The sequence below is a fragment of the Meles meles genome, chromosome 5 (genome assembly GCF_922984935.1).
Source record: "Meles meles chromosome 5, mMelMel3.1 paternal haplotype, whole genome shotgun sequence".
Lineage (NCBI taxonomy): Eukaryota > Metazoa > Chordata > Mammalia > Carnivora > Mustelidae > Meles > Meles meles.
Window position 1 is genome coordinate 115,811,272 of NC_060070.1, and position 13,542 is coordinate 115,824,813.

A 13,542-nucleotide genomic window follows, 5' to 3' on the forward strand; every position below is an offset into this window, starting at 1 on the left:
ACATGAATATGCAGTTTTTTAAAACTCACTTTTTAAAGTAATATTTTTCTGCTTTTTCTCTTTTAGTATTTGTGAGTGGGAATGAATCACTTTTGAAGCCCTCCTTTGAAAAATATATTTGAAGAGATTTTTATCAATTGTATTGTCTTGAACACGTGTTAAAAAAAATCTTTTTAGCTTTCTTGATTCTTTTTCTTGTATTGGCTTTTACTATATACAGATGGTGTGTCTTGTGTTTCACATTCCAGAGAGTTGCCATTGGTCTTAAGGTCACTCTGAATTTCCAATTTAACCAACCTGACACCTTGTATAAATTTCTGGAGACTGCTTGCAAGTGATGGAAAGGACATCAACTTTGATACCAAAGAGACCTTGATAAAAACCTTGGCTTCTTAAAATATCAGTATTTGCCATTACTATTGGAAAAATAATCTCTTAGATGTGTAGTTTCTTCATTTGTCAAATGGGACAATCACATCTCCTTTCAGTATAGTGTCTTGAAGTTTGAATAAGAGATATGCCATGTACATTTAGTACATAATAGGTGTAAAATGAACAAAAGTACTTCTTATTTTCCTATATGTTTAGAAAAACCAGAAGAAAAAGTGATTTTCTCTTTTTACTTTAATGAACTGCCTCCCATAGAATTATTTCCAAGTTTTATTTGATAAAATACCAGTACACTGTATGTTAAATATATCTTACTGGTTCAGTCATTGACTTGACATTAGAGAGTCTTTTCCACTATATAAGTCATATGCGGAGGAACATCTTTTTTCTTGGTCAGAAGGAGAATGAAATTTAATCAAACCATGTAAAAACACACCTAGTGAAGTTATTTAAGTCATAAAACTTATTGGCCATGGATCCATTTATATTTTGTAAATGTTTTTTAGAAATGATGTATGCTGTAATCTTGCAAAGAGTATTACCTAGAATCTATTCTAAATCACTGTATTTTAGCATGTTAAAATTACTCAAGCTTGAAATCCACAGCTTTTGTCCTTTTTATCTTATTCATTCAATTAACAAATACGTATTAAATGACTATTACGTCAGGCACTATTCTAGGTTCTTGGCACATGTCAGTGAACCTAAGAGGCCGGGGGATCCCTCCTCTTGTGCAGTTCACATTGGTGCAGTGAGAGGCAGTAAACTTTAATAAGTAGTAGAGCAAGGTAAAGGGGGTTGGACATATAGAAGTCTGGTGGCTATGGGAAAGCAGATTATAGTGGTAAGTAAAATAATCAGAATGAGAACCTTCAAGAACTGACATTTGAGCAAAGTCTTGAAAGAGATAAGGGAGTTATGCTGATATCAGGAAAGAACATTCTGGACAGAAGGAAAAGTTGGTTGGTAAATGAAAGTTCCCCCAGTAATGGGTCCGTGATCAAAGGAGTGAGACTGATACAAAGCGAAGGTCAAGCAAAGCTTTATTTCATGCCAAACATCGAAAATCAAACCAACCATCAAACCGACCAGTCAAGGCCACCTCTTACAGAGAGGGTGACCTCTCTCTGCCTTACAGACTAGCTTTTAAGGGCAAAGGCCATGTGGTTGGGCCTGGCCACGCATAGGTGGCCGATGAGATTGTAACACACAGAGAAACTACACAGTCATGCTAGGTTACACATAAGTGACCAATTGAATCGATTGAATTACAATTTACCCTAGTAGATATTTGAACCAGCTTATCACCTTGGTCAAAATTGGGGCCCAAAAGGCACCCAAAGGGCGGGGCCCATACTCCTTGGTAACTAGGGAGACAGTATGCATCCCCACTGATTGGATACCTCCACCTGGCCTGACCCACCCTTGTATTTGGGTTTTGTTACCTGGGACTGGTTTCCTGGACTTGTTTTTAAGTAAGTTCCCTGAGGTGGGGAACGGGGACAGGGACAGTTTAAGTTTTACTGTATAAACAACTAAATCACTGTTTAACCAGATGGAATCGCTCTGGCTACATAGGCCCTTACAGTAAAGGGGACCCAAAGTAAGATCATGCCTGGTGTATTTGAGGAAAACCAGGAAGGAAGCCAGTGTGGCTGGAGCAGAATGAGCAAGGAGGGAGGGAGTAGTAGGCGATGAACTCCAGAGTTATGGGAGGCCAGATTATATTCTGAGGACTCTGGCAATTTATTTGTAAGTAAACTGGGGAGCCATTGCAGAATTTTGAGCACAGCAGTCATGACCTGATTTACCTTTCAGAAGAGTCACTCTGGCTGTTGAGAATAGCCTAGAGGAGGAGTGCAAGGGTAAATTGCCGGACAACCAGGTAAAGGTCTTGTGGGAATCCAGATAAATGGTGATAATGTCTCAAGACAGGATGGCAATAATTGAGGAGGTAAAAAGTGGTCAGACTCAACATATTTTGGGATTATGACCAATTTTATGAATTGGATGCTAGGTGTAAGAAAAGAGGAGTAAAGTCTAAAGTTATTGGCCTGAACAGCTAGTGAAATGTATTTGCAATCAGCCAAGATGGAGATGGTTGCAGGAAAATCTTTATTCTTTGTAGGTACCTGTCTGTCTATCTACATATCTATCCTTTTTTTTTTTTTTTTTTTTTTTTTTGAAGAGAGAGAGAGAGCGAGAGCACATGTGACGGGGATACAGGGGGGGTACAGAGTAGAGATTGCTAAGGAGACTTCAGCTGAATGAGGAGCCTGATGTGGGGCTTGATCTTATCAACATGAGATCATAATCTGAGCCAAAATCAGGAGTCGGATTCTCAACCAACTGAGCCACCCAGGTGCCCCTTTATATTTTGTTAACTGGTGATCTGCAAATCAGAAGACTGTGTATTTAAAAAATTTTTCATTTTCTCAATCTTAAGTTATTTTAACTATCTCTAAGCTTTCTTAGGACAAATGCAGACTAGTACAATAACACTTGGGGAGTAAACACAAATATACTTTTTCCTGAGACTCTGTTTGAATGTACTTATCTCTGGTAATGGTAGGAGAAATCTCAATAAAATTCAAAAACCAAGAAATTGAGAACAGAAACATAAACATGTCATATCAATTTGACAACTTTGTGCACAGTAACTATTTCCTAATATTAATCATGAAAAACAAAACAATTTAGATAAAGTTCAAATTGAGATAAAGTTTCAAAAAATAGTATTTTGTTTTGTTTTTTGCAGGTGGGTCGGGGGAGGGGGGGGGTTGGTAGTGATTCCAGGAACCAAAACGCAAAAGAGAGAAAGTAATTTTGTAAATTTTGTTTTTTGAAGGTATTTAGGATTTTTCACTCACATACTCTGTTTGGAAGCCCTTTTAGTTCCTGTTTGGAGAGATGAAAGTCTTACCATAACCTCATCGACAGGCTTGGGCAGTTAGAGTTTCTCCTGTGTGTACGTGCAGGGAAGAGTAGAAGTGGTTGAGTGGGCAGTTGGCAGGCATTCATCGCATTGATTGCAGTCATTCATAAAACCCAGCAGCGCTGAGGGCGGAGTCAGGAGGAGCATTCCCCTGAGATGGTTGCAGAATGTCTCATTTGCATGAAACTGCAGTGATGCTTGAGTGATGAGGGAATGCTCATTTGCAGTATGAAGACTGTTAAGAGTCCACATCTGATAAATCCCCGAGGCATTAAAGACATTGCAAAGAATAGAGGTGAAACCCCTTGAACTCCTAGTCTCTTGATCCACAGTAATTCTGGGAAGTCAGCACTTTGGCAGTATTTGTGGCATCCTTACATCTGGCTGAAGGAATAAATCATATGTAGAGGAAGACACTTAATAGTTACAACATAACAAAATATTGTTGTGTTTCTTAAAGTACGAAGGGTCTTTATGATACAAGTTTAATGCATGGGAGATAATAGAGGGTACCCGTGCTAAACAATTGCTGCATATTAGAACTGCCAAAACTATTACAGCTTACCCCTCCAAAATAATAGGTCAGACAAAACACAATACAGTTACGATTTTAAAGAAATGTTAATCCACATAAGCTAACAAAAATCTCAAGTGTATTATGTATTTTTTTATATATCTTAATGTATCTATCTGAGCATAGGGGTTTTTAAAAAATCTTTTCTTTCTTATATCTAGAAAAATTTCAGCTAAAAAGAAGTCAAATTAGAAAATGTAGGAGTATATATTACCGTAGTTTAGAACCCCATCAAATTGGTTGAATAACTAGCAATCTGAAACAAAAAGATTTTCTCCAGAAAACATGGATTCAGTAGCTAGCTATATCACTGTAGTCTTGTGGTTAGAATATATGTTAGTATGAAAAAATATGTTGCTTACCTGCTTTTTAAGAATTAAATATATTAAGTATATTTAAAATTATATTTATTCTTTTATTAAAGATTTTATTTATTTACTTAAGACAGAGTTATCATGAGTGAGAAAGAGAGCAGGAGTGTAGGGGCAAAGGGACAGGGAGAAGCAGGCTCCCCGCTGAGCAGGGAGCCTGATGTGGGGCTCAATCTCAGGACCCTGGGATCATGACCTGAGCTGAAGGCAGATGCTTAACGATGGAGCCACTCAGGCACCTAAAATCATATTTAAATTAATTGTAAATACTAAATTTTTAGGTTGTTGGTAAATTTTTTTTTCATTATCCAATATATAAAGTTCAGAAATTCAAGTAAAGCTTTTATTTGAAAGATTCTATAGTTGTACAGACAGAGGCAGTATGTTAGCTATTGTGCTTTTATACCAGAACCACTGGGTACTTGAGATTAGATGAGGGTTTTCCTCCATAGATGTGGTCTTCTACTCAGGACAGAAAAAAAAAAAAAAGTTTTGCTTAGGATCCTACCTTTAGTGCTGGCTGATAATCCACATTAATTATAAAAGAGGTACTTAAAAGCATATCTAAGGAAAACTGTAATTAAAATGGCTGATTTATTATTTTATTTTAAAGCTTTGTATAACTTCCTGAAACTTTAGGGGGAAAAAAATGAACTTAGACAGAAGGTTGCATATGGTTTCTCATAGATATCATTCTTCAAAATGTTTTCCAAAGTTGGTGATGCTTCCGATAGTTTAACGAACCAATGCATGTAGATTAAATATGCTAAATGTACTATTTTTAGTTGAGTGGGAATTGCTACAGATTTTCCAGTGCTATGAAATGTAACTTCTTGAGCATTGTACTTCGTCTAAGTTAGACTAACATTTCAGAGCTAAGAAATCCCAGGACATTATTTCTCCCTAACAAGTGCCTTCTTGGTTATTCCCTTAACCCTGATGCCTCTGAGTGGCTTTCTACTTCCATGAAACTAGAACAAGAACAGAAGGCTTTGTGGTTCCTGTGGATGTCTTTGACTCCTGTCTCTTGACCAGTCCATTAAGAGTTTAGCATTTGTTCTTGACAAATGCCACCTTACTTTACTTATATCCAGGAGGGAAGTATATCGAGGCTTTAAAATGGTACCATTTTCTTTTCTTGTCACATTACATATTGATTTCTAAGTCTCACTTGACCTTGTTTGGAATGAGCAGTATGTGTGTGTGCACGTTTCTTTGCGTTGTGTCCACGTTTCCCTGTATCGTTTCTTTCAGAAGTGGAGAATTTTGCCATGCAGCTTTTAGCTCTGGGAAAACAGTTTATCTGCCATTGCCTCATTAGTGATCCACTTCTGGAATAACACGACTGGCTTTAAATATTATTAGTGTAGTGAAACCTCCCAGAAGCCTCCATGGGAATTGTTAAGAACCACATTCATGGTTAAGAATGCTGAGACCTAAGGGGCTTTTCCATTTAGCCGAGGCTAAGATGTGGGGTCTTAGCTTTGTAACTGAGGCTTCCCTATTCAAAGCAATATTTTTAAAGCTTTTGAGGGGAAGGGATATCTAAGGCATCCACGTACTGCCTTAAAGTGGGGTGTTTTTGAATTTCTGCCAGTGAATCTCTTCAATGCTCTGTATGCCCTGTTCACACAAGGGTGAGAGGATCTTCTGCTGCCCTTGGAAGCTCTGTTGAATTATTGAACCTCTGCATTTATGTAACCTGTAATGGAGGACTTAAGACACAAAGACCTTTTACTATTTTTTTTTTCACATTGTAGAGGTATTTTCTCTATTTTATACACACACACACACACACACACACTTTACATATAAACATTTCTTTGAGTCTTTCTCTTTTCTTAACTTGAAGGGGATTTTGAATATGGAGAATGTCTGAAGACCTGTTAGATCTCTTTCTGCATAAAGAAAAAAACCCATGTGGTAATGAATGACATGAAACAAGATTCCATATCTTTTAATAAAATAGCCAAAGCCACAGAAAATCCTGTCCATCTTTTAACATGTCAACACAACAGGTGTTCGTATTTTTGAGCTTTCAGATGTCATCACATGGTGAGGCCAAAGCTTTCAGTAGCGTTTCTTCTATGGGGATGACTGCTGACCATCATTTTATTGTTGCTAAAAGGAAAATCAGATAAAGAGGCTAGTACAGATTTTACTTGGGTATAATTGAGCTCTTGGAATTCTAAGTAAAAAATATCCAACTCTAAAGGCTTTTCCAGGGCCTCCAGGTTAAGATTGAAGGGGCTTACATAGATTTTCCATTAGACTGTGTTTTCAGTACCGTGTTTAATTTCCAGATGTGTTCTACCCTTTTATAATTAATAGTGCGTTGTGCTGTCTATCATGCGCCCCAGGTGTGTTGTCAGGGACATGGCGAAGCCTGCTGCCTGCAAAACACCAAGAAATGCTGAAAACCAGCCCCACCAACCTTCACCGTGAGTATGGCATTAGTTTTATTGACTGAAAATGTCGTCTCTTACACAGATCACTGGTTACAGATTTATTAATTCACATTGCATGTGGGAGTAGGTACTCTGACTGCTCAAGTATGTGTAATAACAAGGCTACTATTGAATCAGATAAAATTATCTGGAAACATGAACTCTGTATTAAGTATCTTTGTTAAATGAAATTTCTAATGCCATATTAGAAGTTTAAAACTAATTAGAGGAAAGGGACACATTTTTAGGGCTCTAGGGAGGCAGAAATTCTATACCTTTTGGATCTGGAATGTGTGTGGGCTGAAAGCCCAAGACTTGAGGGGAGTAGGAAGGTAATGTACAGAGAGGGGAGTGTGTAAGTAAGGGAAGTGCAGTGGTAGCGCATTATCCACGCTCACCATATAACTTAAAGGTATGGATAATCCAAAAGAGCCAATTGCCCATGTAGTTTCATTTTTATTTTTGCAACCCCCAGTGTAGATACTAGTGAAGAGTTAAATGACCAACACAAAGGGGAAGCAGGAAATAGAAAAGAAACCAAATAAGTAAATTCTGAGTTGTGAATGTGGATTTTGATAAGATAAAATGTCAATAGCTTTAAAATTCTGCAGAGTAAGAGGATATACTCAATTTTCTGACTAGAATTATGCTTTATTAAGAAAAATTAAATATTCCTTTAAAAATGTCTCAATAGCAGCAGTACTCTGCATACCCATTACAACCAAGTAGTTACTACTGGGAAATGTCTCCTTCCAAAGTTTTTATTAAACAACTTTGAAGAAATGTGTCCTAAGAGTGATTTTTCTATAGATTTATTTAACTGAGAGGTCTTTGAAGTAAACCAAAATAAAGTGTTAAAATTGTAAAAAGTAAGAAAAAAGTGAATTTTTATAATTCTTCTGCTATGACAAGATTTTATAATTATTGGCAAAGACCAAAGTTAATCAAAACTTATAAATCCTTATATTTTGTATATGATAGTCACAAATCATTTAAAAATTATGTTTTAGGAAACAGAATTTTGGTAAATAAATTTTCAGAGGCTCAATAGATTGTTTATAGATCTTAGCTCAATAAGTATACTTGACTATCATCTTCTACATTTCATCAGTACTTTTCAAGGAGTAAAAATAATTTTGGTTTAAATGTAGTAAAAAATGACTTATAATTACATTGGAAAAAAGTACAGAGTTGGAAGAAGTACTCTTAATGATGTTGTCATATTTTTTTTTCTGTAAATGTTCCTGCTCTAAAGCCATTTTCCTGATAATTGAACTTTCTTTCATAATTCATGAAAAACTTATGATCCCCACCTCCTATCTTATGTTCTAAGCATTATAAAACATTTTATTTTATATTAGGTTTATATTAGGATTCAAGCTGTTTCTGGGAAAGTTCCTTGAGGAATAAATACTGATTTTAAAATGTTATATTCTACATCTTGAGGTTCTGTTTTAATTGGTCCCACTCATTCTAATGTCCATTTTAAATTGGAATTTTTAGATATGGAACAGCCATTGTCATCCTTCCCAACAAGACTTTAGATCACTGTTTTTCCTTTATTTTGTTTTCGCTTTCCATAGACTTAAGAGCTATAGAAATAAGTTGTAATTTATCTTGCACCTAGTAGAACTTTCCTGGTGGCCAAGAAAAGCAACTGTATTTCCTTCGGAGCCTCTATTCTGACCACCTCTTTCCTCACATAAACTTTTTGAGTTAAAATAGTGAAACCCTCTTTAGGTGAATTGAAGTATTTAAAGTTTCCAATTCATTCCTTATCTTGCTGATTCTCTATAGTGTCTTTGTAATTTGGGTTCTCCATATCCACATATGTAACTTTCTAGGTTGATAAGAAAAGGGCAATAATAAATTGGCAGCTGGAGGCTAAGGGTGGGCTTTAGCCTGTAGGTCAGCATTTTTAAATTTGTGACTCACAACCTTTCAGTGGGTCTGAAAATCCAAGAATGTATCCCAGGTTAATATTGTGGATGAATTTCTGTGTATGGCAACTGGGTAAAATTAAACAATTTAACAAACTCTATGTTTAGTTATAAGGATGTACAAATGGGTTTTAATTAGGAGAGTGGTTTAGATTTGCATTATATATATGTGTGTAGGTATATAACATATATGTATTACTTTGACAGAGTTTGGGAAGATGGAATAAGAATGTGATGTGGGCTTAACTAGGGACAAGAAAATCAATTAATAGTCCAAAGAAAGATAATACATACCATCTTGACCTATAGGAGTAGCAGAGGGTGTGGGAAGGAAACATTTCAAAAGCTGAGTAAGGAGTCCCATTGGCAGTGCTTGATTGTCAATGGAATATGATTTCTAAGGAAAGAGTTTAGGGAGACTATCATATAATTGTTTGTTAATTAAGGACCACTGACTGAAAAGTGGGTTAAAGCAGCAAACTAGATCTAGGTAAATAAGCAGTGAGGAGTTTGGATTTTGACATAGAGATTTTGTGGTACCTGTCCATTATATGGGTCCAAGAAATAGTTGGGTATATGAACCTGAAACACTCAGTTAAAGTTAACTGGGAAAGTAGATGACATCACCAAAAGAGATATAGTTAGAAAAAGATAACAGAGAGAGTCCTAGGCAAAATCAATGCATAATGAATGGGTAAAGGAAAACGATCCCCTGACTCAGCTGAGAAATAATAATTTAAAAAGTAGAAGAACCAGAAGCCAAGGTAGTAGAGGGGCTCAAGGGGAATCTCCAATCATCAAATTCAGCAGAAAATCAAAAAATAACTTCAGAGATAAAATATGTCCTTTGGATTTGGCCATATAGAAGTCATTGGTAGCATTTGTCCTAGAAGTTTTAATATATTAGTGGGTGGTGATACTCTATTTTGATAGGTGTAGGGAGGAATGAGAATCAGGAAAAGGAAACAGTGATTGTATATGACTTTTTAAAAATGTTTTTGCGGGCGTGGAAAAGAGAGAGAGTGGTAAGTAGACAGGAAGTAGGGTGACTACACTTATGTTACTTGGTACATTCTATTTTGCAAGCCTAGATTGAGGGATACACATGTCAATATACTTTATATTTTTGATAACTGTATATATAAACTATCCAAATATTCTTTTTCAGTTATTATTAAAATGTCACTTAGTCATATTTTTTGACATGCTGCATAAGTTGTCATCATTTAATCAAAGCAACAAATACATCAAAAATAATGGTGGAGTTCAACAAATTGAGTCGTATGCCTGCTATTCCTCAGGTACAATGTGCATAGATAAATGAGACAGAATTCTTGTCTTTTTTTTTTTTTTTTAAGATTTTATTTATTTGGCAGGGAGAGACACAGCGAGAAAGGGAGCACAAGCAGGGGGAGTGGGAGAGGGAGAAGCTGGCTTTCACTGAGCAGGGAGCCTAATGCGGGGCTCAATCCCCAGACCCTGGGATCATGACCTGAGCTCAAGGCAGAGGCTTAACAACCAAGTCACCCAGGCACCCCCAGAATTCCTGTCTTGAGAGTTCTCTCTCAAGTGGGAGGTGGCAGTTACATTATCAAATAAATTATAATATTTCATGATAAGTGCAATGTGTTAAAAAATGATTTATTCTGTTTGGGTCGATGTGGTCAAAAGAAAGATTTACAGAGTCTGCAATACTTAACGTGAGTTTTGAAAGATGAATAGTTCAGCATGTAGCAGTTTTGGAGTACAGTCTTCCAGAAGAGAACAGTTGCCCTGAGGCCCAAAACATCAGTTTCTGCCAGGGTAATTTAAAACATGCTCATTGCTGGAGCCTGAGAACATGTGTATGTGTATTTGTGTGTTGTGTAGTCACATGCATGGGTAGGAGTTCATGTGTGTGGGGGTCAGTGTGGGCATTGTATGTGAAAGAGGAGGTAAGAAGTGCTGCATCAGACTCTCTGAAGAACAGGACATTTGTCTAATTTGGGGAAAGTAAATAATTAATTCTGCCTTGTCTTAGGTTTTATCTTTAATACTGTATTTTGAAATTTGACACATCATTATGGATTTTTGAGTTTTTCAAAGTGAGTATGGACTTAAAAAGTGCGAGAAACTCTTTTATATTCATCAATATCAGTCTTATGTCTTAGCAGGGATAAATAGGAGAGGTAGGAGGTGGGGGAGATTTGAGAAAATTTCCCAGGTAGTATAACTAGAGTGTAGTGACATTAGACATAGTAATAAAGCAAAGATGAGGGGACATAACTCTTTAGCTCAAGAAATTAAGTGAATTGATAAAATCAAGAAGAGAGTTAATTTAGGCAGAAAAGCAAGTTTAGATTTAGCATTAGATTTATGTATTAATGGCCAATCACCCATTGGAACATCCAGAAGATATCTCGCTGTTCATACCTCAAATTCAGTAGAGGGTTAGTGAGATATATTAATTTGTGAGCAATTACTTTAAAACAAAAACCATTAAGACAAATGAAAGAGCTTGGGGAGTAAGTATAGAGTTAGAAGGAAAAACTGGGAAAGACAATGTGGAGGGTATCATCTGAACTGCAACAAAGAACAGAGGAATTAAGTAAATTATGCAAGATCATGCAAGAACAAACGTGTCCCAGTATTCTTGAGACTATCCATGCTTTAGTACTGAAATTCCATGTCCTGGGAACCCAACACCCCAGCCCAGTCCTCAGAAAATTGGGATGGCTGGTCACACTAGAACTGGTGAAGTTGGAATTTGAAAGTAAAAATCCAGAAAATGAATGTAGAGCCAAAGGAAAAATATGCTTATACAATGTTTGTATTATTGTGGAAGGTGACATTATCAGGAATAAATTGAATACATAGAGGTACATGTATCATTATTCAGTCTTTCTTGTTTTGCTTTGTTTTTGCTGATGGTTGCCTGCTTTTTAAAATGAACATATAATTCATATGCCATATGTACAATTCACCTCCTAAGGAGTACAGTTAAGTGTTTCTCACAAAATTGTGCAACTATCAGTGCTCTGTAACTTCAGAACATTTTGATCTCCCCCAAAAGGAAACCTGCTATCCATTAGCAGTCATTCCTCTATTCTCAAACCCAGTTCCTAGCAACCACTACTTTTTCTCTATGGATTTGCCTCTTCTGGACATTTTACATGAATGGAATCACCTGATATATGGACCATTTATGTCTGGTTTCATCATTTATCATAATATTTCAAGATTTATCCATGTTTGACATTATCAATGCTTTATCCCTTTTATTGCCAAATGATACTCTTTTGTATTTATATACCACTTTTTTGTTTATCCATCCATCAGTTAAATGGACATTTGGTTGTTTCCAATATTTGAGCTATTGCTTATAAAACTGCTTTTAATATTTATATACATTTTTTGAGTGAACATATGTTTTCAGTTCTTTTGAGTATAAACCTATGAACGTAATTGCTGGGTCATTATAGTAACTGTATGTTTATACTGTTTAGGAACTGTCAAACTGTCTTTCAAAGCAGCTATACCATTTTACATTCCTACCAGCAATGTTAAAGGATTCCAATTTCTCTACATCCTTACCAACACTTGGGATTGTTAATATTTTTTGTTATAGCCATTCTTGTGGGTATGAAGTGTATGAATAGCTATCTTATTATGGTTTTGATTTGATTTCTCTAATGAATAATGATGTTGAGCATCTTTTCATGTGTTCATTTGTTATTTATATTTGGCTTCTTTGGAGAAATATTGATCAAAATCTTTTCCCCATTTTTAATTAGGTTACTTGTCTTTATTGTTGAGTTATAGGAGCTCTTTACATGTAATGGATACTATATCCTTGTCAGATAAATGATTTGCAAATATTTTCTCCTATATAGTGAGTTGTCTTTTCATTTTCTTAATAGTACCTTGAAGCACAAGTTTTTAATTTTGATGAAGTCCAAGTGATCTAGTTTTCCTTTAGTTACTTGTGCTTTTGGTGTTGATCTAAGAAACTATTTTGAAATCCAAGGTCATAAAGATTTACCACTAGATTTTCTTCTAAGTGTTTTATAGGTTTATCTCTTATATTTAATCCGTTTTTGGTTTACTTTGTGTGTATGGTGTGAGGTAGGAGTCCAGTTTCATTCTTTTGCATGTTGGAATCTAGTTGTCAGAAAGTAGTAACAGCAGATGTCCTAGAAGGAGGCTTTCAGTCTTTCTTCATTAAATACGATATTAGTTCTAGTAGTTGTTTTTGTTTTGTTTCTAGTTCTAGCAGTTGTTTTTGTTTTGTTTTGCTTTTTAATCAGGTCTAGGACTTTTTTTTCCCCCATTTCTAGCATGTTTAATGTTCATATTATGGTAGTATGTTGGATTTTCTCAAATGCTTTTTCTGCATCTATTGAGATGGTAAATGCCCTTTTTGTCCTTTATTTAATTTTTTTAAAGATTTTATTTATTTATAAAACCTTCAAAAAAAGATTTTATTTATTTGTCAGAGATCACAAGTAGGCAGAGAGGCAGGCAGAAAGTGGGGGGGGGGGGGAGCAGGCTCCCTGCTGAGCAGAGAGCCCAAGGGGCTCAATCCCAGGACTCTGGGATCATGACCTGAGCCGAAGGCAGAGGCTTAACCCATTGAGCCACCCAGGGGCCCCTGTCTTTTATTTTATTAACATGGTGTGCTGCATTCATTGATTTTCATATGTTGAAACACTCTTGCAATCCTGGGACAAATCCCACTTGGTTATCCATTTTATATGTTTCCTTATTTGATTTGCTGTTATTTTTGAGGATTTGTGTATAAATTTATAAGTGGTATTGGTCTGTGGTTTCCTGTGATTTCTTTGATTTTAGTATCAGGGTAGTATTGGTCTCATAGAATGAACTTGGAAGTATTCCCTACTATTCT

General features: G+C 36.0%; 1 protein-coding gene across 22 annotated transcripts in view; it reads left to right on the forward strand.

Moving 5' to 3' along the window:
* Nucleotides 1-13,542, forward strand: part of RIMS1 (regulating synaptic membrane exocytosis 1) — a 497,245-nt gene that overhangs the window by 81,846 nt on the left and 401,857 nt on the right. For 21 of the 22 annotated variants that reach the window (XM_046005310.1, XM_046005328.1, XM_046005316.1 and 18 more), the window contains exon 2: nucleotides 6,631-6,711. The exons of the other annotated variant lie outside the window; for it this stretch is intronic. In XM_046005310.1, coding sequence (XP_045861266.1) covers nucleotides 6,631-6,711 — 81 coding nt within the window. The remainder of the gene's footprint in view (nucleotides 1-6,630; nucleotides 6,712-13,542) is intronic. 22 annotated transcript variants of the gene reach the window in all.